The 27,368-nt window shown below is 44.5% G+C and overlaps 1 protein-coding gene across 1 annotated transcript; it reads left to right on the plus strand.

Annotated features, from left to right (window-relative positions):
- The first annotated feature begins 9,696 nt into the window (after positions 1 to 9,696).
- On the plus strand, positions 9,697 to 26,133 carry klf5l (Kruppel like factor 5 like). The gene is made up of 4 exons (XM_028421114.1): positions 9,697 to 9,958; positions 17,817 to 18,771; positions 19,307 to 19,366; positions 25,356 to 26,133. Exons 1-4 carry the CDS (start codon positions 9,818 to 9,820, stop codon positions 25,532 to 25,534), a joined length of 1,335 nt encoding a protein of 444 aa, XP_028276915.1. The 5' UTR covers positions 9,697 to 9,817; the 3' UTR covers positions 25,535 to 26,133.
- Positions 26,134 to 27,368: the final 1,235 nt, after the last annotated feature.

Below are 27,368 nucleotides of genomic sequence, written 5' to 3' on the forward strand. Positions count from 1 at the left end.
CAGCATCATTTGACGATGTCTCATAACCCTGCTTTTTTTAATGGCCAAGCTTAACCGGGCGTTTTACTGTGGTGACCTGATCAATAAAAGGCTCTCCTCCTCATCCCTCTTTCCATCTTGAACTTGGCTGTTGGTCTCGTAACAGTCCTGAAACCAGCTCTTAAGTTCTGACCTGTACGGAGGTCGAACAGGCTTCGATTGGGAGCTTCATGCCTGAGAACAGTCAGAGGCTGTTCACAGGTTCCTCCTTCAGTCAATAAGAGTCCAAACAGCCAATCAGAGGCTTCGTTTCATCACACTGATCATTCACTGCTACAGCCGTACAACTGAAACAGAAGGTTCACCTCACTGCTATCGTGAACGTCATTAGTCATCAATATAATCACTGTTTGATCAGTGACTTTTCTTTCTGTCTCTCTTTATTGAGATAGTATCTATAAAAACAAACATGACTCATCTTAAATAGACTTGTTCAGGTGGTTCTTAAATGCACCATGAAGCAGGAAGTGGTGAGTGAAGGAGGAAACAACCATACAACCATATTTTCTTCGGTTGCTCCACATTCTTGTACTTAGAACAGTTATTGTGGTTCTATCTTCATTACACTGACATTGGAACCACCTGAAACTGTCATGGTTTTTAGTATTCTGAGTAGTTTTGTTGGACTTCCTGTTTTATTTTGAAAGTGCTGCTTCCTTGTGTGTGTCTACCTGCCCGCCCTGAGTGTTTGCACCTGTGCTCCTGTCGTCCCTTTGTCCTCATCACTTGTGTCGTGCTGCCTCATCTCCCCGCGTTGCGTCCCTGTTTCCAGTGTGCTCAGCTGAGGTCTTAGGTCTGCTGTGTGTTTGTTAAGCTCCGGTTTTCTTGTTTGTGTTTAGTTTGACTCTTGGTCTTTTGGATTATTGGACTTTTTTTGTGGGACTTTTATTATTAAAGCTCACCTTTAAGTTTGAACTTTGGTCTGGTGCTTCAGTCTGTGTTTGGGTCCTATCTGAACTCTAACCCTGACAGAAACCATGCTGCTTCTTGATAAAATTCTTAGACTCACTCCAGTGTGCGGGTCTGTTTCACTTCCTCGAGGAATAAGTTCATACTTGATCCAAGAAAGAGTTCCTTTCGCTTTTCTAGATGTGCATCAAAACAGATGTTTCTTTCATAATGTTTCATCAATGTCTTATTTTGAGGGCTCACTTCTGGTACATTCATGTGAAGACTGCTTTAAATCATTCATATGTCAGCAAAGAAGTGGTCAATGAAGACTGTGCTGAGCCTGTATCATCTCCAGAACCTCCTTAAGCTGCTCCACTGGCTCCCTGTCCACACACAAGAATTGATTTTAAAATACTGCTTTTCACTTTTAAAGCTCCTTCATGCCATTTGGACTTCCTGCAGTCATACACAGCCTCCTGCACATTCAGATCTTCCTCAGCCCTCCTCCTCTCCTCCTGCCTGTTAGGCTACGTTCAGACTGCAGGCTAAAGTGACCCAAATCTGAATTTTTTGCCCATATGTGACCTGTATCTGATATTGTCATGACAATTCCAATTTTTTGGACCACATATTTTCATATGTGGTCCTAAATCAGATACGTATCCGATTTTGCAATGCGACCTCAGTCTGAACAGCTATGCGGCATATATCCGACTTTTGCGTCACAATTCTGCGACACAGGAGTGGGCAGTCAAGCGGTGTTGTTAGCAACTTCAGGTCACTTCAGGGCCGCAGTCCGTTCACACAGGAGAGTGGTAGCAGTCGCATATTATTTTGTAAACACCAAAAAAATTGGATTTCACCAAAAAATCCGAATTGAGCATTAAGACCTGCAGTCTGAACGTACCCCAAGTCCTCCATGGGGCTTACAGCTTTCAGCTGTTCTGCCACCAGGCTCTGGAACTCTCTTCCACTGGACCTTCACACCATTGACTCAAGACTCACCTGTTCAAACTGGTCCATCATAAAACCTTCCCTTATGATTGCTGCTTTTAATCTATTGTTCTAAATATTCATTGTTTTAGCACTTAGTGTTTTACTGTTAATAATCTCAAAGGTTTTGACTGTCGGGCAGCACAGAGGTTGAAGGGGCTGTTGTTCAACGTGTCTGTTTTTCATGTTTTGTTTCATCTTAAAAGTGAATCTGTGCATCTTGAAGTAATAATGAGTCTAATGAAGTAATGAGTAAACGTGACAAAGAGAAAAATAAGTTTACTTAAATACTTAGATAAGAGCGATTCCTAACTTAAGAATACCCAATGTCAGTTTTCTAAGAAACTGTCACTGTACTTTTTCTAACTACCACCACCAATTTCAGCATGAAGCAACAGGCCAAAACCACAAAATGTGTTGCAATAAGAAGCACCATGATGTGGACTTGTTACCACCAAAGCTGAGAAAATGGTCGAGACATGAAAATGCCCAAAAATGTAGCTTTTAATGTCAGAAACTTGCGGAGGCGTGTGATTCATGAGGACGCTCCATCCTGTGGCTTTAGGGTTAATAACTGTTGTGCAACAGGAGCTGTGGGAGGTAAAGGTGAGTTGCAAAAGAAGGAGGACAGGGATGAAAACTGAAAACACACACACAGTTCAAACAATACAAGGAGAATCATGGTGAGAGGAAAAACACACAGCCACAGGGTGGGATTTATCCCTATATGATGTCATAAGGGGCTGCAAACCCAGATTGTTGTGTGGAGAGTTTTTCACATTGTGTCCTTTTTGGGTTGGCTAATCCTGACCATATAGCTCCTCAAATTAGCTTGACCAAGGAAATGCTGTCAGCATGCGGTGATGGTCGGACTGCCAGCAGATAACTAGACTAGGGTAGGCCCAGGTGCGTGCATGTGTTGCACAGTTTCTATCGTTTTATTGGTTTGTGGTTCCGGTGGTCCAGAACACAGTTGATTTCTTTGTAACCATGTGGAAAATGAACTCTGGGCAAAGTGTTCGTACTTTGACGGATGTTTATACGCAGCTTTTGAATGTAACACGGAGGTATGGCGTTGCTAGCCGGATTCACTAGCCACATTTGTGTTCAGACTTTAGCCAGATTCCAGCTGTCACCAGGCTGGTCTGTCACCACAAACGTTGAGTCACCACATAGTTCAAAGTGAAGAAACACTTTCCAGAGAATAGTTTGAGGCTGCGCGGGTGTGATGACACATAGGACAGATTGTAGTGTTGGATTGTGTTCTCAGCTTAAAGGGGTTTAGTTTAGTGTAGAACTTTCACATGCAGTTAAAGAGAATACATTATCATAATAATACGTCAATTATTCAACCATACTGGTCCTTTAAAGAATAGAAACGTCATGAAACATCATGATCCCTGCAGCAGTCTCCTCACAGCTACAGGGAAGAAGATGCTCTTCAGTCAGTTGGAGAATAGAGTGTGCCCTGGGTGGGCGGGATCTTTGTGGCCCGATGGAGGAGCTTTTTCAAGTAGATCTGCTCTAGGTATGGGAGTGGGAAGCCAACGACCCACTAAGTTGTTCTTGACGACCTGCTGTTGTTTCTTCTCGGATGCAGTGTGGCATACCACACTGTACATCTATAGGTTAGGACACTGTCTGTTATGCAGTGATAGAGGTTTGTTTGTTTCTCCTCTGTGTTCTCAGGAAAAAGAGACGCTGCTGGGCCCTTTTAATGATGTGGGTAGTGTTCACAGTCCATCCCTGGTCCTCTGAGAGTTTTTGACCTGCTCCACTTCTTCCCCATTGATGCTCAGGCATCTGTGTAGTGCGGTCCTTGACTTCCGGAGGTCAATGATAAGTTCTTTTGTCGTCTTGGTGTTGAGGTTGAGGTGGTTGTCACTGCACCAGGCCGCCTGTGCTCAGACCTCCTCCCTGTATGATGCCTCATCATTATGCCTCATCACTAATGATGCATCATCATTATTGATCAATCCAACAATGGTTGTATCATCCGCACATTTTATGAGGGTGTTGAAGCCAGAACGCAGCCTTGAGGAACACCAGTGTTGAGGAAGATGGTGGAGGATTTAGAGGTGCTCATCCTGACCTGCTGGGGTCTTTACACCCAAAACCAAAGAAGTCAAAGCCCTATGGGGGGAAAATTACAAATATGCTAAATAATAGCAAATATAATGTCCCAATCCTGCATGGAACCCTGTTGTATTTTGTGCTGTGGTTGGTCAAATGTTTATTTATTTTTATGATCAATCTGTGTTTTTTCTCCAAATTTAAGTGCTCTAATGTTAACAAGAAAAGAGCTGGAGGGCGTTAACCAGCAGCACGTGGCGGCTCTGTCCTCAGCTGCTCTCTGCTTAATAACAACACAGACAAAGACAAAGAGGAATGTGGAGCTTCCAGTTTCCATCCTCCACATGCAGCTTCACTTCTGATTCTACGATAAAGCCTTCAAAAATAAACAAATATCTCTTCTCTCTCTCTCTGTCTGTTTCTTTCTTCTCACACCACATAGTGGTTGCACAGGTTTTTTTCTGTGTGAACGTCTGGAGACCTCCTGCTTCATCCCGTCAGTCCGACCTGCATGTAAAAATCAATGGGACGTCTTCCAGGTCTTCCTCCTGTGACACTGTGTGTGCGTTGACGTTAGTCCGTGTCAGCAGATTCCTCTGTGCGTCTCACTAACGTCATGCAGACCTGATTCATGGGCTCATCCTATCATGCCTCCAAGCAAGAGGCAGAGGTTTGGTTAGTACAGGTTTTTTTTCTCCTCAACATGCAGTCTGCAAACCTTTCAACAGTTTCTATGCACATACACTGTTACATATGTTTTCCTTTTTTAACCCTTTGAGTGCTACAAAAGGCCCAGAAGTGACATGAAGAGGAAAAAAATGTTACATACAGACTTTCATGACTTTTTCCCATGAAAAAGGTATAATATCATTTTTGATCAATTTAGTTCCTACAACACTGGAAGTCACACAGCTGTTAGAGACTAAGGCTACGTTCAGACTGCAGGCTAAAGTGACCCAAATCCGTCATGTCAGTCTGAACAGCTCAATTCCGATTTTTTTATATCTGACCCAGGCCACTTTCATATGTGGTCCTAAATCAGATATGTATCCGATTATTTGAATGTAATCATGTTGGCTACGATCGGACGTTAACTTAAAGCCACACATGCACACAGGGCCGCAGTCCGTTGACACAAGAGAGTGGTAGCAGTCGCATATTATTTTGTAATCACCAAAAAATCCAAATCTGCGACATACCGTAATGTTCGGACTATTGAGCGCACATGAAGCCGCACCAACTAAATTTAAAAAGGAAATATAAATTGTTCATATATAGGCCTCAGGTGTCAGAGTGACAGAGTGATGAAGAGGAATGACAGCAAACACTGAAAACACCGTTTCAGTCATTGGAGCCTCTCATTAAAACACATGTCAGCCTACAGCAGCACTGTATATAATGTTCTTGACTGGGTGTGTGCCAAGATGGCAGTTACATGATTAATGCATGAAGGATGAACAAAAAGAAAGAGACGTGTGTCTGAGCTCTTCTTAGCACTGGGTTCATATACTGTGAGTGTGTCATAGCATAAAGATGACACACTCACACCGCGGGTGGAGTCAAATTCTAAAATTATACCTGTGTTGTGACTTCTCAATAAAAAAAGAACAAAGGTGATATTAGCCAATTTCATGGGGTGTAATTAAGTCTTAATCATCTATGCTATAGAGAGCTGATCTGGTTCTGCAGCTCCAGTCTGTTTACCTCAGAGTTCATATAACAAACTGAAGCTCACAGTTATCATTTAAACCAAAGCATGGACAGTTTCCTGTGACCATATTTTTAATGTTCACAGCAGTTAGGATGAATGGATCCACGGTGCCTGGATGATTAAAGCTAATGCTAAAACTTGGACGTGTGCTTGATATTAATTGTAGTTTTAGTCAAAAGCTATTGGAATTATAGTCAATATTAACATGTTAGCAGCACAGGTGTCAGTTATCGTTTGATTATCGATCTCCCGGCTAGCAGTAATGTGTAGTTATCCCGATCAATAGGAGTGTATTGTTATGCTAATATGGATCGTGCTGTTGCATAAATGCTGCAGCTGTGTAATAAACCAATATAATTCTCAATAATCTGAGCTTTGTTGTAGCATATTGTTATTGTGGGCAGCAGTGGCTCAGTGGTAGAGCAGGGTTGTCCAATAACCGGAAGGTCGGCGGTTCGACCCCAGCTCCTCCCTAGTCATTGTTGTGTGTCCTTGGGCAAGGCACTTTACCCGCATTGCCTCCAGTGCTCTCACTGGTGTATGAATGCGTATGAATGGATTGGTGGTGGTCGGAGAGGCCGTAGGCGCACCTTGGCAGCCACGTCTCCGTCAGTCTCCCCCTGGGGAGCTGTGGCTACCACTGGTAGCTTACCACTGCCACTGTGTGAATGTGGTGTGAAAGAATAATGCATCTCAATGTAAGCGCTTTGAGTGCCTGCCCAACAGAGCAGAAAAGCGCAATATAAGACCAATGCATTATTATTATTATTATTATTATTGTTTTATGAACACTTTTGAACAAAATAAGCACCTAAGGCTAGGAGCTATGTGCTTGTAGCTGAACCAGCCGTGGTTCGGACCTATCAGTGTCTGCTGTCTGCACGTTTCTGCATAAATCCTCCAGCAACATGCTAACTGCTACTTGTTAGCATTCAGGGATCCACAGCAGCTTCCTCCTGGACGATTCTGACCACAGGGCCTTGGACTCAGATATTCTTTTACTATAACTGTTAATATGTAAACTGTTTATAATGTATATATCTTTTTCTTAACTTATCCCTTGCTGTCTGTATGCCGTTGCAAAAATGCAATTTCCCCATTGTGGGACTAATAAAAGGTTTCTTAATCTTAATCTTAATCTTTTATGTGTCTCATAATTAGAGTAAAAAATATAAATAATTAACACTAGCTTCATGCTACATTAGCAGCTAGCCCTGGACCTCTTCTAGCAATTTCTGCATTGAGCCTTCTTGTTGGACATGTAGAGGCACCTCCCCATGTATTCTACCTCCTAATCATACCATGCCATTTTGTACAGTGTTATAATTATAGTCTGAAGGTATGCAGGTCAACCAGTGGGACGAACCAAACCAGACCAGATCAGAAACGTCCCTGTTGTTATATTCAGAATAAACAGAATCATTTCTGAAGGTTCCCACGCTGTTGTCACATACCTTAGCTTTGACAGATGGTGCAATAAAATCCTGGCGTGGTTTTTTTATTTTCACTCTTGCATGACAAAATGTTCAAATAAAGACTGGCTACATCAACACCTGCAATTACAGCAGCTTCAGCCATGTTTCTACGAGTTTCCCCAGGACACACAGGAGGAAAAAACACCCACACAGAGGTGCTGTTCGCTGGGTTATCTGTTAATATGCACAGCACTCATCCGCAGCCCACACAGCTCCCACCTTTTGTTTAGTGGTGCCGTTTTTTGTGAAGCTGCTGTGAGTCAACAACCTGTTGATAAATCTTTGACACGCAAGGTTTGAACTTTAAAAGCGCACATTCTAGCAGCAAAAACTCCACAGTGACACAAGTCATGGCTTCACACCCTCCTGTGGTCATATGAACAAGTGCATGTAGAATCTGTGGGATTAAGGTCTCGTCGCCACGGTAACTGAGTTTCAGCGCCAGTTTTGTTTGGTCGTATGTGCCGTGGTTCGATAAAGGTCGGGGAACCCTTTGTAACCAGGTGAATTAAGGTCGATACTTCCAGTCCTATGAAATGACCACTGTATGGTGCCCCCTTGTGGCTGCATGTCAAATATGTTGTTCTGAACTGAAGAGACAGAGGGTGGTGCAGCTGCCTCTGTGAACATATATGTAAAAAAATGTTTTAAATATTGTAAAATATAATCTAAAGAAGAAGTCCTTCAATAGCCATCCAAAGCTTAAGAAATAATAACAAACACACAAACATGGAATCACAAATGTCACCGATGATGTGCACGACAAGTTTCTGCAACTGGTCTGCGCATCAAAATCTCTGACTCAAGACCGGTATCGCTGCGTTCAGAAATGGAGGCGGGGGGACGTGGTGATGGATGAGCCAAAATGAGTGGCTTATCAGCTGCCAGTGTTGCATCACTGCAGAACACAGCCGCTGATTGTTGCCTCATAGATCATCAGAAGCTCTTCTTGTGTAGTTAAAGCTCTGTCACACTCTCACCCGCTGCTGCTCATTCTTTAACATGCATCTTAAATTAACATCAGGGCTTCAAACTCTCAGATCCAAGCATTGTCAGGGTCCACATGTAAGTTTTTCTCAGTGTTGGGAAAAATACTTTTAAAAAGTATTCAGTTACAGAATACAGATTACATGCCCTAAAACGTAATTTGTAATGTATTCCGTCACATTACTCTGTCTGAGTAATGTATTCTGAATACTTGGATTACTCACACATTGAATTGCATTTTAAGTGATTGAATGCAGCGATCAGCCCGTGACTGCAGAGGACGTAACGTTCAGTAAAGTGTCCAGACTGTTCCAGCTGACTGCACATCAATGTTGACAGAATAATATATTTTAAAACAATGCAGCCATAGGTCATTTTTAGGGGTGGAGCGGTTCACTAAATCCACGGTTAGGTTCGTATCACGGTTCTGAGGTCACGGTGTTCGGTTCGGTTCACATTGTTGAGGTTTTTTCTACTTTTAACACTCTGGAAATACCAGATGAGCATAAAATACACAGCCTGTTTATCCAACATTCACCATATTTAAGAATCAGTTCAGTGTTTCCATCATTATATCAGGTCAAGTCAATTTTATTTCTTTTTAATTTCTATATAGCACCAGGTCATAACAGAAGCCATTTAAGAACCTTTCCTATAGAACAGGTCTACACCTGGTTCTTTTATTAAACAAACTGAACAGCTCATGTTATTTATCTTATTTGCACGCAGCATGTCACTTCTGTCTGCATGGTTGTGCGTTTACAATTCAGCGCTGCTGTCTGTGCACAGAGGCACGATGTGTGTAGACACACACACACACAGAGAGAGACACAGACACACAGACACATGCACAGACACACACAGAGACAAACAGAATGCAGAATGATTTCACGTCTGTCTTCAAACATCACCAGAGAGAGTCACTAGTTGCTTTAGATTAAAAAATTACTCATGTTTTGTATTCTAAATACGTAACGTCAGTACATGTAATCTGTTACTCCCCAACACTGTAACTTATAGATGTGGGAAGTTGCTGACATCATTAAAATAGCAGCCTCTTGCTGGTCGGTCTTGTCGTCTCCCTCATTGTGAACACAGAGGCAGATATGCTGTGAAATATTGTTGCAAATGCAAACTCTTCTCAAAACAAGGCCTTAAACTTCAAGCATTCATACAAACCCCGAGCATCCATCGTGTGTGTGCAGTCATGAAGTAAATCTAACTGATCACTCTGTATTGTTTTGGTGGTCTGAGGTGGTCTTGGTCCCTGTGTTAGGAGACCTGGACCTGCTTGATTTTGCACTGATGTTGGCAGCACGTTCGTCCAAATCTAGTGAATATAACATTCACACATGCAGTCATTATATTTTATCTGTTGTCCTCCTTTTCCTGGAATCCTCCAGGTGAGTCCCGCCTCCATCTTTTTCCATGCGGCTGATTGGACGTGAAGTCTCACCCCTTGTCCTGATTGGCTGCGCTGCCCGCGCTGCAGGTACAGGTCCGTACATGAGCTCAGGTAAACGCTACCTGTGAGGCAGAAGGAAAGGGAGGGCTGTGGATTACAGCGTCCAGCTCCAGCACACACACATATATATATATATTTATATGTTTACTGAGTCCTGCAGAGTTTAACTAAGTGATCGTTTTGATGGCAGCGAGTGTCGGACTGGCCATGAATCCGCCGCACGCCACGGAAGAAAAGGCGGTGTTCACGCAGCTGAAGCCGGTCAGGATGTCGGGAGCGGAGGGTGCGGAGGACACGTCCGTGTTTGAGGACGTCAAACCTGGGGTAAGAATCTGTGCCGAGCCGCGGGGTCTTCCTGTGGAGGAAGAGGAGGAGGAGGAGGAAGGTGGCGCAGGTGCAGCATTAAAAAGTCTGTGGTGTGATGAAGAAGCTGCAGTTCGGGTCTGACTGGGAGTGAGCTTTGTTTCCTGGTTATCAGGCGGGTTAAAGTCCCACACACACACCTGACAGCCCAGGTAGAGCCAGCAGAGGATTCAAAGGGAACTTTATTGGACCAGATATTCATAGAATAAGTCACATTATTATAATTATTCCTTTCAAACAGCCAGTCTGTTCTGTGAGGATGAGTGAAGACACAAACATCATGTTTGTCATTTCAGCAGTGAGCTTGTTGGGATTGTTACACCTGCAGCTCTGAGGTCTGATCACATGATAAACAGCAGGTTTAGAGTCCACTGTTGTGTATCAGTCATCGGCCTCCTTTGTGGGTCTGTCACAGACGGTGTGTGTGTGTATGTGTGCTCTGTAATGAGCCCTAAACATTTCAGGAAGTAGCCATCGCTCGTGGCTCTGCGTGGCAGGACGCTCTGCCTCCATTGATTATGGAGGATTAGAGGTTACACCTTCTTTCTTGTGAAAGATACGGAGGCTGTGGCCTCGCTGTGGTGCCGAGTTCTCCTCCTGCCAGGCAGCGGATCCAGGAGAACCCGGGCCTGTGAGCGAGGAGCCGAGGCTGCCATGTGACCGGCTGTGTGTTTGATAAGATGTTTGCACAGTTTGCTCTTTATGTGGGCTTGATGTATTCATGAATGCTGTTTGTCATGTGCACAAAAGCATCATCATCATCATCATCATCACTATGGTCGGGCAGATTTCTGCTGTTGCTCTTTATGCAAACCTGGAATGAAAGCAGTCACATGCTCGAGCTGTTTTGACCTGACTTTATTGGCACTGCGAGCCGAACGGGCACGATACCAACATCAGTCTGTACAACCTGAGTGTTGTGTGTTCATGAATGTTTGTATCTTCATTCAGATTCAGTTCTTTTCTCAGATAAGTCAAAAATTTCAAAATTCTAAATTTGTTTCTCGGCATTCTCAGACGTACGTGGATAAAAGTCATAACCCTCGAATCTTTGAGTGGCCTTAATCTTCTTTTCCTTTCATCACTTTCTCAAATATGAAATCACCAAGAGTAGGTGAGAACGATGAAGAGTTTCCCACATCACGGCTTTTCTTAGCCGTCGTGTCGTCAGACTTTCATGTGAATCCTTCTGCAGATTAGTATGGGACTCACTGGCAGCCATGAACTGATGGATTTATGGCTTTAGTCCTCACAAACTGACATTTATCAGCATCCAACTTGAGACAAGCAAACATGCAGCTGCCCTTTCTGCTCGTTGCTCGTCGTTGTAGCGTGCAGGACTCGGTTTTATGCAAAACATGACGAGGTAAACAACAAAGAAGAAGAAGAGAAGGCCAGGTTAAGTGGACGAGTCCCCTTCAGGCAAACTAAGGGTTTACCTTTATTCACTCGTGTCGTCAGTTCCCAAACCACAGATCAGCGTCTGAGTGACAGAAACGTTTTTTTTTTTCCTCCCTCCCTTCAGACGTACACAGAGAGGTTAAAAACCTGCTTTTCTTCACTTCCACCCCCTCATCTCAGACGGGCCTTTGTATCATTGTGCTGGGGTTTTAAAGGCTGCTTTGCTCAGCGGTGCCGTGACAGCCGCATGTTGCCCGACCTGTCTGAGCAGGGCCCGCATCTCCATTGGCCGCCCCGAGGCGAGAGAGCAGATGATAAAAGGCCGATCTCATGAGAAAGTCACAGGGAGCGATGAAAACCTCACGAGGCATGAGTGTTGGTGGCTGCTTGGAATCCATACTGAGTCCAGGAAAGTAACTAGCTGTTAAAATGTTGATTAAAGTTGCAGGCTTGGTGCTGGTTCGGCAGGATGCTGCAGGTTTACCTGCTCCTACCACAGCCTGCTGCGTGACGTCAGAATACTTTACATCGTGAACTAATGACGTTTTTTTAAAGGCCGCAAGTGGTGTTCCCCAGCTCTCAGAGTATCTGAGTCATTTGAGGAATTCAGCAGCAGCAGGAGGAGGATTGTGGGTAACCCACTGCTGTGTGTGCAGCACTGGTTTGTAACTGATTATCTGACCTGTTTAGTGAAGAGAGCAGTGACTTTAAATCTGCATTCTGAGTCTGAACAATGCCACAGAGCACCCAGTGGACTGGATCAGAATGAAAGATGCTTTTACCTACATTTTGTTCAATCATAAGATTTGTGTCATCAGAAATGATGATGAATGTTGTTGTTTTGGTCAAACAGCGACTTAAAACACTCCTCAAAAAAAACCTCCTGTTCTAAAGACTTGAGGCCGTGGCAGTGATCTCTGGATGCATCCTGATACAGTTCAGGTCCTAACGTAAAGGCAGGAAGTACCTTGTTAGATTGGTGGGGTTCCACAGGGGTCAATATTGGGTCCGGTCACTATATAATACAAAGCAGTACCACATCCTTTCATACCTGTGCTGATGCCACGCCGTGTGACACAGACCTGTGGACTGATGGTAGCTGAAGCAAATAAAAAGAGAATCACAGTGCCGGAAACAGCCGGAGCTTTATGGAGGGTTAATATTTCAGTCTGATGTCTGATGTGTGAACAGGGCTGCTCGTGTTCTTCAGCAGTAATGATGGAATAAGTAACTGATATGAAACCTGTTTACAGATTCTTTTTTCATTGTATCACCGGTGTGACTGAGCACAGACGACAGGGGAAGTTACAGAGTAACCTCATGAGAAGGAACATGTCATGCCTAATGATTCCTGGAGATCAATACTCAGATATGGATGTGTGTGGGTTTTTTTTTTTTTTTTGCTCGTTGTCGTCTCCTCGTTGCCGCCGGCGGTTGTTTTTCTTCTTGTGCAGCTGAAGGCGGAGATGGTTTTTGGTTTGACTAATGATTTGACTTCCAGGACAACACACACACAGCTGATTTGCATCTGAGCAGGTCGCCTGCAGAGTCTACGAGTCCCAGCTCGCCAGAACCCCTGCAGTGATTGGTGCTGGGAGGAGTGATGTCAGGAAGCACTGCTCATTTGTTTTATTCAGATACATAGCAGGACTTCGTTGCCTTTATATTTCACAGTGGTCCCAGAGTTTTTGAAAGACTTTGGAACATGTGACTCATCCTGTTTCTGGTTGTTTGGTCTGCTGAAGTCATCAGTTACCCATCATGCCTCTGAACCAGCCAACACATGTCGCCTGCAGACAGTTTCCTAATGGTCTGGCGAAGCCGCAAAATCTCTTTTAATAGCTGCCGCTGTTTACCCCTCACTAATCTGCAAAAACAATAATTTTGTGGTCCCTAAACGCATCGTTCCATACTGGCATCTGAATCTGTGGCACGATAAACACAGATAAGAGATAAGAGCGGGAAAATACTCTACATTTCACTTTCAGTTCTAGAGAAGGATGTCCCAAAATCACCTTCAGATGTCTTTTGTATTTATGTGCAAGTATCATAACTGAAATTAGTAAAGTCACAGAAGACCTGTAAGGTTTCTGAGAATCGTCTGTCCGCTATCAGCTGACTGTGGTACTTGGAAAGATTACCGCCAGCCATAAAACAGCTTAAATAGTGTTCCCATACATAAATCATGTACATGTACATACACAGAGGTGCTCTGCAGTGTTTATGGGCCTTTGTGTGTCAATATCCTGTATGATGTAAAACCACATACATGTTCACATGCTCGTCCATACGTGTGGAATATCTATAAGCTTATAAGATATACGCCTGGTTATTGTTAATTTAGGTGAAAAACAATATTTTATAGGTTTAACTGAAGGATGTTCAGATGCGTGGTCACCAGCGTGTACTGGGAGTCCACATCTGTCTTTAGTGTGCAGGGGAACTCACCAGAATGTGGGACAGAAGTGTGGATTGTGCAATCCTGGGAACACCTACGTGTCCGTGGCGTCCACAGCTGTCCTACACATCCTCACTTTATAACACAAACCAGCAGCAACCATGTGTTTTTGTGAGAGTTAGCATAGTTTCCACTAACAAAATGACAAATTAGCTTTTGGATTATTACAGAAAATAAGCTAATAAAACAGCCTATGAACTACACCTCTACATTATAAACTCCTTGATGGTTGTAGTCCTATTAGCCGAGGAAAGAGGAAGTGCTAAAATGCTAACAAATTAGCAGCATCTCTTCATTGCTTCTCCTTTTTTTGTCTTTGTTTCTAATGTAATTTGTAACTTTTTTTGTCATGTAGTGAGACAGCTCTGATGACTGATCTGTCCCGGAGAGACAAAACAAGCGTCTCTATCTCCCTGTTCATCGGTAGCCATAAAACATCACTATAGTCTCAAAGGTTTTGTTTTTTGCTCTGATGACCCTGTCATGATTTCTGCTGGGTTGATTCATAACCAGCAGAGCAGAGGCCCCGGCGCGGGACTTTCTGTGTGTGTGTGTGTGTGTTTTATGGAGAGCCAAAGATGGTCGAACGGCCACAGCATTCCTGAAAAAGCCATAAAAGACAAGTGGAGTTCAGACGCAGCCATTTGTTCAGCAATTAGCTGATGAAGACGGCTGGTCTGGTTTGGAGCCTTTTAGGGTCAGAGGTCAAATGCTGCTTTGATCATCTTTCTGTAATTTACAGAGAAGTGTGATGTCATCACACTGAAAGAATGGTTACACTGCACCATTATAAATCTATAAGAAGATATATAGTATCCGCTCTGCTCGGGGTTAAAGCGCACACACACACAGGTCCTTTAAGGATGGATGTCAAATCGGCCGGATGTGTGGAAACTCCCACTCTAACCCATAAACCTGAACTCAGCTGATAAGAGACAGTTGTTATCAGGCAGTAGGATTCATAGCGGGGCAGTTGTGCATGTTCTCCAATTATTAACCGACTCAGTCTTTGCCCAAAGATATTCTGCTCATTTACCACATAAAAAATGATTCAGAGGCAGCCGGCGCTGTCCGCTGGGACACTTTGAGGTTTCCTTTTAATGTGTCAGAGGCATGCCAGCTCTGATAGTTCCAGGATAAATAAAAAAATACTGTTTAAAAAACAATCCTGCATGAATTTTATAGGATTACAAAAGTCCTTTTTGATAAGATTGTGTGCAGAGTTGCAACAGAAATGTGAGTTAACCTGTTTAGACAGGGCTCTCAAGTTTTCAAGTTTGCTTGGAGTGAGATTTTTCTTTCATTCTGTCGTCCCATCGGCATGGGGTGATGCTAAAATGGTTCATGGAATGACTCTAAATCGCCCGTAGGTGTGAGTGTGAGTGGTTGTTTGTCTGTGTGTTGCCCTGTGATGAACTGGTGACCTGCCGGGGTGCACCCTCTCACCCGTAGATAGGCTGGGATAGGCTCCACCCCCCAGTAACCCAGGACAAAGCAGGTTCAGATGATGGATGGATGGTTCGTGGAATGAAACGCAGACCTCACCCGGCAACAGAAAAAAATCCATTTTCTGATTGGCCGATAGGCCGCTAGTTCCAGACAGCTGTACCAGCGTTGTGCAGCAAAGTTTATCATTTGTTTGCAGGAAAAATACCATAATAATTAGAAACAGTTAGCATTCTTTATTTCATGCAAACTGATGTAATGCATGATGTAATGAATGAAATAGTGTAGCTATCGGTTAGCATGCAGACCTGACTGCTGCTAGCTTGCCTTTTTTTGCAACTTAAAGGTAGAGTAGGAGATTTTGAAAACTCAGTGAGAGTCAGCCAGATTTCGAAGCTCACCCTGAAGCCACGCCTCCCAATCACATGGACGCGCATTACCTGAAGACGAGCTGCGGTCTGTGACTTCGGCCATCATGCACGATCCTCTCTGGTGCACAGAGCAGGAAGAGAGTGACAACCAGCCAATACTTCGCGCAGGGTCCACCCGGAGGATTGGCTGATGTTTTTAGTGTTTTATAGCTTCCACAGATGATTCATATTCTTCGTTTTAATGCGAAACTGCCGAACTAATCGGTTGCTATCGGATTGTAAAGAGAAGTTACACTAATTTAACAAAAAGTGCATCAGAATGAAATCTCCTACCCGACCTTTAACTAGCTTATGCTAGATTTGACAGCCTGCAGACTAGTCTTAGCTTTCTTGCTCACTAATTTTGACATTGCCATCTGATTGTAATCTAGCTGAGACAGCTATCATAGTGTGTGATGTGCTGCTGCGACAAGTGCTTTAAGAAATGCTGATGCTGCTGATGTTTCTGTTGTTACCGTGTAACCACGTGTCACTAATGTGTCAGCGCTGTGATTAAAGATGCAGGCCAATCGGAGAGCAGAGTTTGACAGCAGTCAGCAGGGGGGCAAAGCCAAGGGCGCCCAAAGGTTAGGGCTGCCAGCAGGACAGAACCTGGCTGTGTGCGGTTCTGAAAGGCACACAGGAGCTCTCAGTGGGACAGAAACAGAGAGGCTGTTTGGGTTTTTTTTTCTCAGTAAATACTCGGGGCTGTGCTCAGATTGCACCGATGACAAGCTGCAAAAACACGGACATCAAGTCACAGACACTGAGGGGTTCATGTTTAAAAGTAAAGATGCGTTATTGTTCGCTTGCACTCACACACACAAACACACACACACACACACCAGCAGGTTGTTAACAGCCCGTGTGTGTTTGGTTGAATAATGGCTTTCAAACAGGCCTCTCCTGCTTCTCCTTTGTGCAGCAGCGACCTCGAGCTGCTCAGTCAGCACCTCATCAGGTCATTTGTTGATTCAGTGCAGGACTCATACAAATCAGAACAAATTCTAAAATAAGCCTCAGATTTCTTCTCCGTCGGTGCTCAGACCCACACCTCAGTATCACTTTCATAATTACCCCCTCAGATTTGTCTGACAGGTCTATTTTTACCTGACAGTGTTTAGGTTTCACTGCATCCTTCTCATGCCTTCAGCCTTTGTTTTGGTTTGGCTGAATGTTTCTTCTTCTTTATGAAACAAACCAGCAGCCACACGCGTGGAGGACACTCTGTGTGTGTGTGTGAGATGCATGCTTTACATGCATTTCTGCATTGAGTTACATATGTTCGTGCTGTGTGTGTGTGTGTGGTCCCTGCCGCATGGCTTCTTTACGGCTGATGCACCTCTAAAGGAGCGACTGTCTGCTTCATGGACTCTGAAAGATACACACTGATGCACACGGCGGTTAATCAGGGATGTGGATCAGATAATGCCTTCTACTTAAAATACCTGCAGTTTATTTTCTTCCACACGCTGCCTGTTCAGTCCTGCTGCTTTCAAAAGCTCAGTGTTAAAACTTTTCTTCCTCTTCCTGACAAACCGCTTTAAATTAACGAGAAAAACGAGATTTTCAGTTTCTTCGAACGCGGTGTGAAGCTTGGTTCTGAGTCACTTGATAAGTTGGTACATTTCGGGCCTCTGTTGTGAGCTTCTGCTCAGATTCTGTGACAGATTCATGTGGTGGTTAACCAAGACGATTTGGTTGTTTCCATGGTGATTGTTTGTTAGATTTACCACTGTATGCAAATGAAAGAACTGTGGAAAAAACAACACATTGATGCAACTGAACTGGGACCAGCTCATTAAAGGATACTTCTGGTCCTGTTTTGGATTGGTATGCTCCAAGATCAGCAGGTAGACTGGCTGCTTCTCCACACTGAGATGGCCGGTTCAGGCGGCCCCTGATCCTCTTTTCAGACATTGCCATGTGGACAAAAGACTACGGGGTCAAGCCAGGACCTGGATTATATTTCTCAGCTGATCCCCCAGCTGGAGCTAGAGGCAGTGAGCTTTGGGTGGCTTTGCTCCCCCTGCCGTTACCGTGACCCTGTGACGATGGGTGTTTGCTTCTTTTTTAACCTCGTCTCCCTTTTGTGTCTTTTCAGATCCGACTAGAGCTGGACAAATACCTCCCGGAGGTCAGCAGTCCTCTTCTAAATCCTTCCAGTGACGCCATTGACAAGAAGTACAGACGGGAGAGCGCCTCCGTGGTCGACGAGTACTTCTCAGAGGACAAACCTATCACCCCGTACAGCCTCAACATTAACGTCATCCTCCCTAGCACGTCTCACCTCCGCACAGGCCTTTACAAGCCCAACACCAAGACTCACCTCACGCCGCAGCAGATCAAGACCGAACCCGGGCTGGAGGTGCCCTGCTCCATCCCCACCACCGCCACCCAGGCCCTGCCAGACTTCACTTCGGTGTTCAGCGTGTCGCCTGTTGTCAACAATGTTTTCATAAAACCAGACATGAGCCCTGGAGGAGTGGTGAGCGTGTCCGCGGAGTCCCAGCAGCAGCAGCCAAATTTGGACGCAGAGCTTCACATCGGGCCTCCTCCACCACAGCCGCAGGTCTACAACATGCCCGTCACCAGCGGCACCGACCTCACCATGACCCTGTCACACTCCAGCCCTTCGGTGCCCGGCTCCACCAGCAGCAGGACCATGCTGAACCTCGGCAGTGTTGGCTTGCCGACGACCAACGGCAGCTACATGATGGCAGAACACCTGCTGCAGCATCAGCACCAGCAGCAGCAGCAGCAGCTCGGATACTACCAGGCCTCTCCCAACAACACGTCCCAGCACACCGCGCCACACAGCCTGCCGCCCTCGCCTCCAAACTCCCAACCAGGGAGCCCTGACGGCCAGGCGGAGCTGCTCAGCTTAGGCCCGCAACCCCCACTTCAGTACCAGCGCCTGGGACCGATAAAGGTGGCGGGAATGTCTTCTCACGCTTTGCTGATGACACACGGTCAGGGCGTCCTGACAGGACCCAAGTACAACCGACGGAACAACCCGGAGCTGGAGAAGAGGAGGATCCACTTCTGTGATTACCCAGGTGTGTGATTCAGCACGCCATGTCTACACACTTCACACACAATCAGACACAAACTAGTGAAAGCAAGTTTCAACACAACCACTCCGATAAGTTGGTCTAATTTGCAGCCAGTGTTGTGTAAACACATGTAAACCTGTCAGTAATGCCTTTCTGTCACATGCTAAACACACAAAGCACAAAGCACGTGGACTTCTGCCAGGAATGTAGTGACAATTTATGTGTTTTTACAACATCCGTGCATCAAAACGTGCAGCATTTTTCAAGACAATTTAATTAGCAAGTTTTAATGTGTGTTTGCAAAACAGATACAACTAATTTAAAGGCGTTATTCATGTCTGTAAAATCTATTTTGATCACAGTCGTGTCGGTCTGTGCGACAATCCAATAAGTTTGTTTTGCCAATGATGCTGATGAGTCAGAGTCTTTGACCCGCAGGGGAAAAAATCTGCACATTTCTTCCTCGTGCAGATTTGACATTATTGATTTAACTTCTGCTCTCCACCAATCTCATGATCTGTGTCTGATTTCCTCACAGGCTGCACCAAAGTTTACACAAAGAGCTCTCACCTGAAGGCACACCAAAGGACACACACCGGTAAGAAGAGCTGTAACACAGACAGCATGCGCACTCTTACAGCCGTTGTTATGATTGGATGATGCTAACGAGGAGTTAGCATGGCACTAGGGAACTTTCCATAATGTAGCCGTGTTCAGATTGTCCCCTACCTCACTATAAAGTGTTCACTATAGTGAAGCAGTGTTTGGCCTTTGTCGTCTTGGCTGCACCGGAATCCACTCAAGTCCACGTTAATCCAAACAGGGGCAAAAAGGTGGAGCCTAGGAATCTCCACTAGCATCCAACATATTGTCAAAAGTCACTGCATGCAGTACAGATGTCAATAAATGTGATTTTTTTAACATGAACGTCTCCGTTTTGGAGCGAGCCATCAAGTGGCTGTTTAGGGAACTGCACTTGCTTTTTTCGGCCAGCTCTGGAGGTTTCTCCTGGCTTTCAGCTGATGGATGAGCCCCTAAATATAAATACAAATTGCAAGTGAGGCTCTCAGTCATCAGACGCCATTGTCAGTGTTGTTTTTAGAAGAAATCAAGTCACAGCATGTAGCTATTATACTCACTATTATATTTATTTATATATTTTGTCATGTTGCCAGTTTCGATACACCCAGTAACAATAATAGAGTTGAAATGGATCACAGTGAAAAGGAAAACAACACAGAAACAACATGAGTTTGCTTTAGAGTTTTTGTTTTTCCTCCTCGGTGTTTGTGCGTGCTCGTACCTGTCCTCTGAGTCTCCCCGGAGAGAGAGAGCGAGAGAGCGGGAGAACAAAGACAGCAGGGAGGAGGGTAAGAAGAAGAAAAGAGGGAAGACACACAGTTAAATGAAGGCCAAACCAGTTACTCCTGCTTTTCAGAACCTTTTCAGAGGAGAACGAGGAGGAGGAGGAGGAAGGCAGAGGGGTTTCGATGCGTTTCCCTCTCTGTAAGATGAGACCTGTGGATTTCCCAGCGGCCTCAGACCTGGATTTTAGAGATTTACTCATGCGATTAAAAAAAAAAAAAAAAAAAAAAAAAAAGCTGCAGAACTGCTCCGGTGTGAAAACGGTGACGGAGAACACGTGACGTAGCGGACAAATAGAAACAGATCTCTGCTCGGCTCATAAAGAGATAAGATGAAACTTTATGGATCCCTGTGGGGAAGTTGAGTCGGTGCGGCAACAGGATACAGCAGCACAAAGACAAATAAGCAGTGACAGTGTCAACAGAACAATACAGCTAGAGTGTGGAGAAATGACACAGGGCATGCTGGGATGTAGGAGAGGGAAGGACAAGTGTACGAACAGCAGGTTTCATAACTCTGACTGTCCTTGAATGCATCATGCAGTTGGAGACAACATCTCTATCTTCTGCTGCTCCGGGAGGTCCTGGCTGACTCACATGTGACCAGCAGTCTGACTGGTCTGCAGAATAATGTGTTAAATACACGTGAAGCTTCCACAGGTATTCCCTCTGTTGGTAACACCTGTGGACATGTGACTGACTTTATCATTTTTGCTTTTGTTTTGCTTTTCTGCACTGGACTGAAACCTGTTTTTGATCGTGGCCATGATTGTTATCTTTGCTTTTTCTAAAAGTTGCTCAGGCGAGTGGCAAGTGTGAGTCAGTGTGCAGAACCGGTTGATTGCATACAGGTGCGGGACTTTATACTGTGGTGTAAAACGAGGCCACGGGGACTAAATAAATCTAACCTTAACCCTAACCGCTCTGAGTTCAGAGGTTAAAGTCAACTGCATCTGTAGACCTGCGAGCATTTACAGCTCCTGTTGTGGCATCAAGAGCAGAAAAATAATGTAATAAAGAGCAACAGTAAACCTGCTAAAGGATCGAAGAGGGCAAAGTTGGTTAGAAGCCAGTGAAGGCATCTACACCCGTTCTGGTCACTCTGTGGATCTCAGTCTGGACAAACCAGGCGTGCCTCGTCTTGTTTTGCATTCAGTTGATGATGACTCATGAGCGGAGCATGTCTGTGACACGGAGCGTCTTCTTCCTGATGGTGGAGTTCCTCAAGGCGCTGTTGTAGTCCCCATCTTATTTGCTGTTGCTGTTTCTTCTGGAGTGTTTTGGTTTCTGGTTCGATATCTTTGCTCTTAAATGGAAATCTAGTTCCTTAAACAGCGGCGTTATCTTTTGCTTTATCGTTTCGAGAATTGATTAAGGCCACTTTCTGTTTGCTCAAGTGCTAACTGCTGTTCACACCTCCTACAGACCGGTGCAGCCCATTTCTTCTTATCCAAAACAAATAATACAACAAAAAAAAAGAAGATAACCACGTTATAGCTCCTTTACATTCAGGATTGTATCATTGCTTTGCTGCAGACTAATCCTGACATTGCATCTTAGCCTGTGCCTTGTTTACAGCTGGGACTGACAGACAGACTGATAAGATCAGCTGAGGACACCACAGGAATTCAGCAGTTTGACTTACGATGACGATTCATTCTGACATAAACATTTTATGATGTGTGTGTGCAGCAGTACAGTACAGTGTGTTTTCACCTTGAATAGCCAGAAGGTATTGACCTACATTAACCGTCAGCCGGCAGAGAATCTTTAATGTGGTGAAACATCATCCTTCATTCACGTCTGGTGCAATCCACTGGCACGGAGGTGGGAGCCGTGTCTTTAACTCTTGAGGCGACAGTATCAGGAAGTTGTGTGTGTGTGTGTGTGTATAATAATGATGCCATAAATCTGTCAGTAAACATTCCATTTCTCTGCCTCATATTTTGGTGCACTTTGCTTTGGAATCCAGACCTGATGACTGACGTGTGCTGTGGATAATTGTTTGGAAATGACTGATCTCACTGAGTCGCACCGACAGCTGAAGGTGCTGCTCCTCTCAGGTCAAAGACCTGTCGAGCCGAGCGCAGGCTGTAACTCGGTGTAAATATGCTTATGAGTGTGTGGATGCATGAGATGCAGGCTGAGGGGTACTGTTATATATATGGTCATTATAAACGTTAAAGAGTCTTTTGTTGGAGTTTACTCTGCCTCTGCTGTTTTTAAGTACCTTGTGTATCACCCGGAGTTCCTCAAGGCACTATTGTAGTCCCCTTTATTATCTGTTTGGAGACTGATTTCCCTTAATTACTATCTTACCTACCTTATCCACAGCTGCAGCCTCCAAAGCCTCTATTGCAACAGTCTGACCCTCCTGCCAGCCTTGACCATGGCCTCAGCACTTCACGTTGACTGCTGTAATTGTGTGTGTGTGTGTGTGTGTGTGTATAAAGAGCAGAGTGCTATCAGGCTGATTAAGGAACCCTCCAGCCCTCTTCACAAACACTAACAGAGCTGATAAAGCTAAGAGGTCCACAAAGAGTTTTATGGGCCTGGAAGTGTTTGCTCTTTGACTCCAGGCACAGATGGTCATAAAACGTTGTTATTGTCCTCCTGCTGTATGAACCCAGGCTGTGTGTAGACATTTATGGCATGAAGGGTTTATTTAATGGACAAGAAACACACTTGTGTTGTTGAATTCCTCTTTATTCTAAAGTCACCTGTAATCATAGCAGGGGTTAATAAGTCCCAGGGTCTCCGGGAGACCTGAAGCCTCCTATAGAGTCAACACGTCTCTTCTATATGAAGCAGCCTGCTACAAAAGCCTTTTTGTTCAGAGTGATTGATGGACTGTAGCTGATGCTCCGCCTGTACCTTTCTCAGTGTGTGTGTGTTTTGTTGTGATTGTGTGGGTGAGACTGTGTGTTTGTCCATTATGGTTTATGACGTCATGCTCATTAATGTGTGTGTCTGTGTGAGAGAGAGAGAGAGATTATAGTCTGGCCGTTTCTAATCGGCCACCTGATCAAACAGCTGCTGTCTCTTCTATACAAATGTCTGTAAAGGCCTCTGAGTGCAGCTCAGTGGTGGATGAGTAGGCATGTTCAAAAGTAACAAGTTATTAAAGACTAATTAACCCTTAAAAATCTTCCATAACCAACACCGACAGTAAGAATTTACAGACTTTCCAGCAGTCTTTGAATGCAACATACATGGCTGCGGGATGGATGGATGGATGGATGGATGGATGGATGGATGGATGGATGGATGGATGGATGGATGGATGGTTTGATGGACAGATGGATGGATGGTTGGTTTGATGGATGGTTTGATGGATGGATGGATGGATGGATGGAAAGATGGAGGCTCTAGTTTCCACTTGACCTTTTGGCAGCTTGTTGGGACTATCGCGCGGTGGAGTGTGTTTGTTTTGTGCCTGTATGTGTCGTATTTCAGTGCCCTGTTTGCCGGCTTTCAGCCATAATAGACTGAGAGAGGCGGCCGAGCTTTCAGACTCAGACAACGCATCTATAGAGCTAAACCAAACACACCTGTGGGCCGAGAGCCTCGGCTTTTATATGGAGACATTTGTACTCCACCTCTGCACACACACACAGGAGCAGGTTGATCTGGAAACAGAGTGCTGTTGAAACAGAGCCGGTTTATCATCATAAATCCACTCCAGTGTCTCAGATGTTGGAGAATTTTGACTTTTTTTTTCGCCCTTCTTCTGTTTCCCCTCCTTCTTTCACCTGGAGTCCCCCCTTCGCTCTTTGGACCCCATCACTGCAGTAATGGCTGTCACCTGGTGATTGATGGCCAATAGTGGAGGCTATCTAATCAGCAGTAATGGGGCCCACGCTGGTAATGAGCGTTTGATGGCCCACGCAGCCAGAGAGTGTCACGCTCCCTCCACCTGAGGAGCGACAGTTTTATGAAGACATGTCCAGGACGCTCTCTCTGCTGTTATCGTCGAGCTAGCTCTGTTTTCTTTGTGCCCAGGCGTTGATTTCTGGACGTTACTCCTCTACCGGGCTATGAAAAACGATATTTTCTTCCCTGTTGTGTGCGTACCGGCCTTTTCAACAGAGCTTTGTTGATGATTAGCTCACTGTTTGGCGGCAGCACAGCAGAGAGGTGTCAGTGCTTGGGTTAGGTTTGCTTCTTTCAGCCCACATTCTGCACGTCCTCTCTCATCGTACTGTCTTCACCACTTAAACTGTTGTTGTTATAAAGCGGGGCTTTGCTTCGGAGATGATCAGCCTGCACAGCTGGGATCTGTTTACATCCAGTAACCTGGAGCCAGATGTGTTGTTACAGAGCCGTCATGGACGTCCTTCCTGGAACAGATACTTGGCTCTATCTGCTGCAGGATGACTTCTTATCCGGGCTCTGTGTGGAAGGCTACTGTCTGCCATGGTGCTGCGTCACTTCCATCACCTGTTGTAGCTATTTGTAGCTAGGTGGGGGCGCTTCATCAACATCAGAATCTTGAGGCTCCGTCTCTGTTTGTTGCTCCACCTGTCCCTGTTTTCAAGCTCCTTCTTGAACTCCTCTGCGGTCTTCCTCATTTCAACATTTGAACCAATCAGCAGTCGACCCGGGTGTCGTATCATTACGTTCCAATAACCCTCCACAGGGAGCAACATGAACAGCTCCACTTGGCACAGGGAAATGAAAAAGTTTTAATTTGTTGTTGTTGTTTAATGTATGAACACACACACACCACAACCCTCCTACTTAGCTGCATTCGAGTGTTTAATCACTATAAAGAGCTTTGATAAACTCTCTGCCTCACACAGCCTGATAGTGATAAATAGATCCGTCAATAAAGGTGTGTCTGTCACGTCTACACACTGTTAACGTGTGCTGTGATGCACGCACACACACACACACACACACACAGAAACTGTGACTGAAATATTTACGTCCTCCTTATATTAAAATAAAACAACTGAAACACATGACGAGTACCTCATGACATGAGGACGTGTGTGTGTGTCCTGGTGAGCCCATTGTGTGAATTTTTTTTTTTTAATGTCTAAGTGAGGCCTGTGGAGGTCTCTGATAGCGAGGGCCCTGAAATCCACATATTTCAGTGTAAATAAAAAGCACATTGCTAATTCTCCCTTTTTCTCCTCTCCCTCCTCTTCCTCCTCCTCTTCTCCCTCCTCCTCTTCTCCCTCCTCCTCCTCCTCTCCCTCCTCTTCCTCCGTCCTGCAGGCGAGAAGCCGTACCGGTGCACATGGGAGAACTGCGACTGGCGTTTCGCCCGATCGGACGAGCTGACCAGACACTACCGGAAACACACAGGGGCCAAACCTTTCAAGTGCATCGCCTGCAGCCGCTGCTTCTCACGCTCAGACCACCTGGCTCTGCACATGAAGCGTCACCAGAACTAAGCCGAGCTTCACACACACACACAGTCACACACTGTGAGCAGTATCCACACATGAACTTTGACAAAAAAATGGAAAACAGGAAGTCGAATCTTCTCTTAACCCTTCATCGCTCACACAGTGCTGTCAGCCTCTGTTTGAATCAGATTCTTCCACTTATTTCCTGCTGCCATCATCATCATCATCATCATCATCGCCTCCATCTTTTATCACTCATGAGGTATGAACTGTTATGGGTTGGAGGTTGGAGTCAACGCCCAGTTTTGTACGTAGATTGTTTTATAAGTGTGTGTACGTGAGAATACAAAGAATGTATTGAAATTTATACTTGACAACGTTTTCCTTTGTTCAGTGAATGTTGAAACTTCCTGCTGATATGATCTCCCTCTGAAAACAAAAAAAAAATATATATATAATCACAATCATGCAGCTCTCCATGGAAAAGTTAATCATCGGCCAGTTATGCCTGTTTGAGCGCAGGTAATACCTGCCGAGCCAATGTTTGTATTCATGACATTAGCGGTTGCCACGGCGACCAGGCTGCAGTTTCTGTTCTGTTCTGCTGTTTTTTTTTTTTTTTATTATTTGTTCAACATATAAAAGACAAGAGGTGGGTGGATGGCTGTGTTACCTAAGCAGGTTGTTAAAGAAAGACTTTAATCTGCAGCGCCAACAACAAGAACTACAAAAGAGCAACAGTCACTAAAGAACGGGATGTTTATTGACTGAAACATTAGCTGAAAAAGTAGATTAAAAAAAGTCTTAAAACGACGAGCGGAAAGATGAGAAAAGTTTGTCTTGTCCTCAGAATATTGACAAATTTGTAACTTAAAGCACCCGATCTGAAGACGAGGCCACGCCCCCCCACACACACCTGATCCCACCTCACCTTCTGAACGCGATGTTTGTTGCCTTGGTAACAAGTTAAAAATACGATGAAGTGGTTCTCTCTGCTGCTTCTCCACAAGGGGGAGCAGCAGCAAGGAACCTGCAGCAGCACCACCTACAGGATAACAGTGAAAAAAAGCACCTGACAAGTGCAGGTCGCCTCCTACAGGCAAAGAAAGGAATAACGGTCAATTGCAGTCTCCTTTTCACTTAAAACTGACGTTTTATTTCTAAATTAGCTTCAACATCTTAAAGCGAAGCAGCTAAACTTCACAGATAATCCGACTTTTCTCATTATTTTCCTGCCTGTAGAATCTTTTTTAAAGCTTGTGTTTGTTCTGAGACGCTGGTTTCACCCACCCACAGCTCCATGGAGGTTATAAAAAACAAAGCATTGATTGTCCTCCCTGTGTGTTCATTCACCATCCTGTTATTTCAACACTATGATTGTTTGACTTGACTTTTTCATTTTTAAGTTTCGTCCTGAGGATACAAGTTCTCCCGTCTCTCTCCAGGAGGGAGCGCTGACCACCCACTGTGTACATAGAACTGTTTCAACTGTAAATATTTCCTGTTATTATATTAATATTTTGTTCTTTTTTTTTTATTAAAGGGCTTTTAGATCGGTTTTATGTGCGAACTGGTTTAATTTTGTTTTGATACCTTGTGTGTGAGAGAATTATCAAATTGTTTCTGTACAAATTAATTAGAACAATGGTTCATTTTTTGTTCACTGTTTGTGCAGCAGTGATGCTGCAATGGAATAATAAAAATATTCATAACATACCAGTGCATGGTGTCGAGTTTCTTTGGACTTTGTAGGGAAAAAAACATTTGTTCAGAAAGCTCGAGAGATGAAAAAACTGTAAAACCATTTTTATTTTGAAGTAACAAATTGACAAATCAAATGTTTTTTGAGAATTGGTGGGAAAATGGAAAACGTCTGCAG

The sequence above is a fragment of the Parambassis ranga genome, chromosome 14 (assembly GCF_900634625.1).
Source record: "Parambassis ranga chromosome 14, fParRan2.1, whole genome shotgun sequence".
NCBI classification, from domain to species: domain Eukaryota; kingdom Metazoa; phylum Chordata; class Actinopteri; family Ambassidae; genus Parambassis; species Parambassis ranga.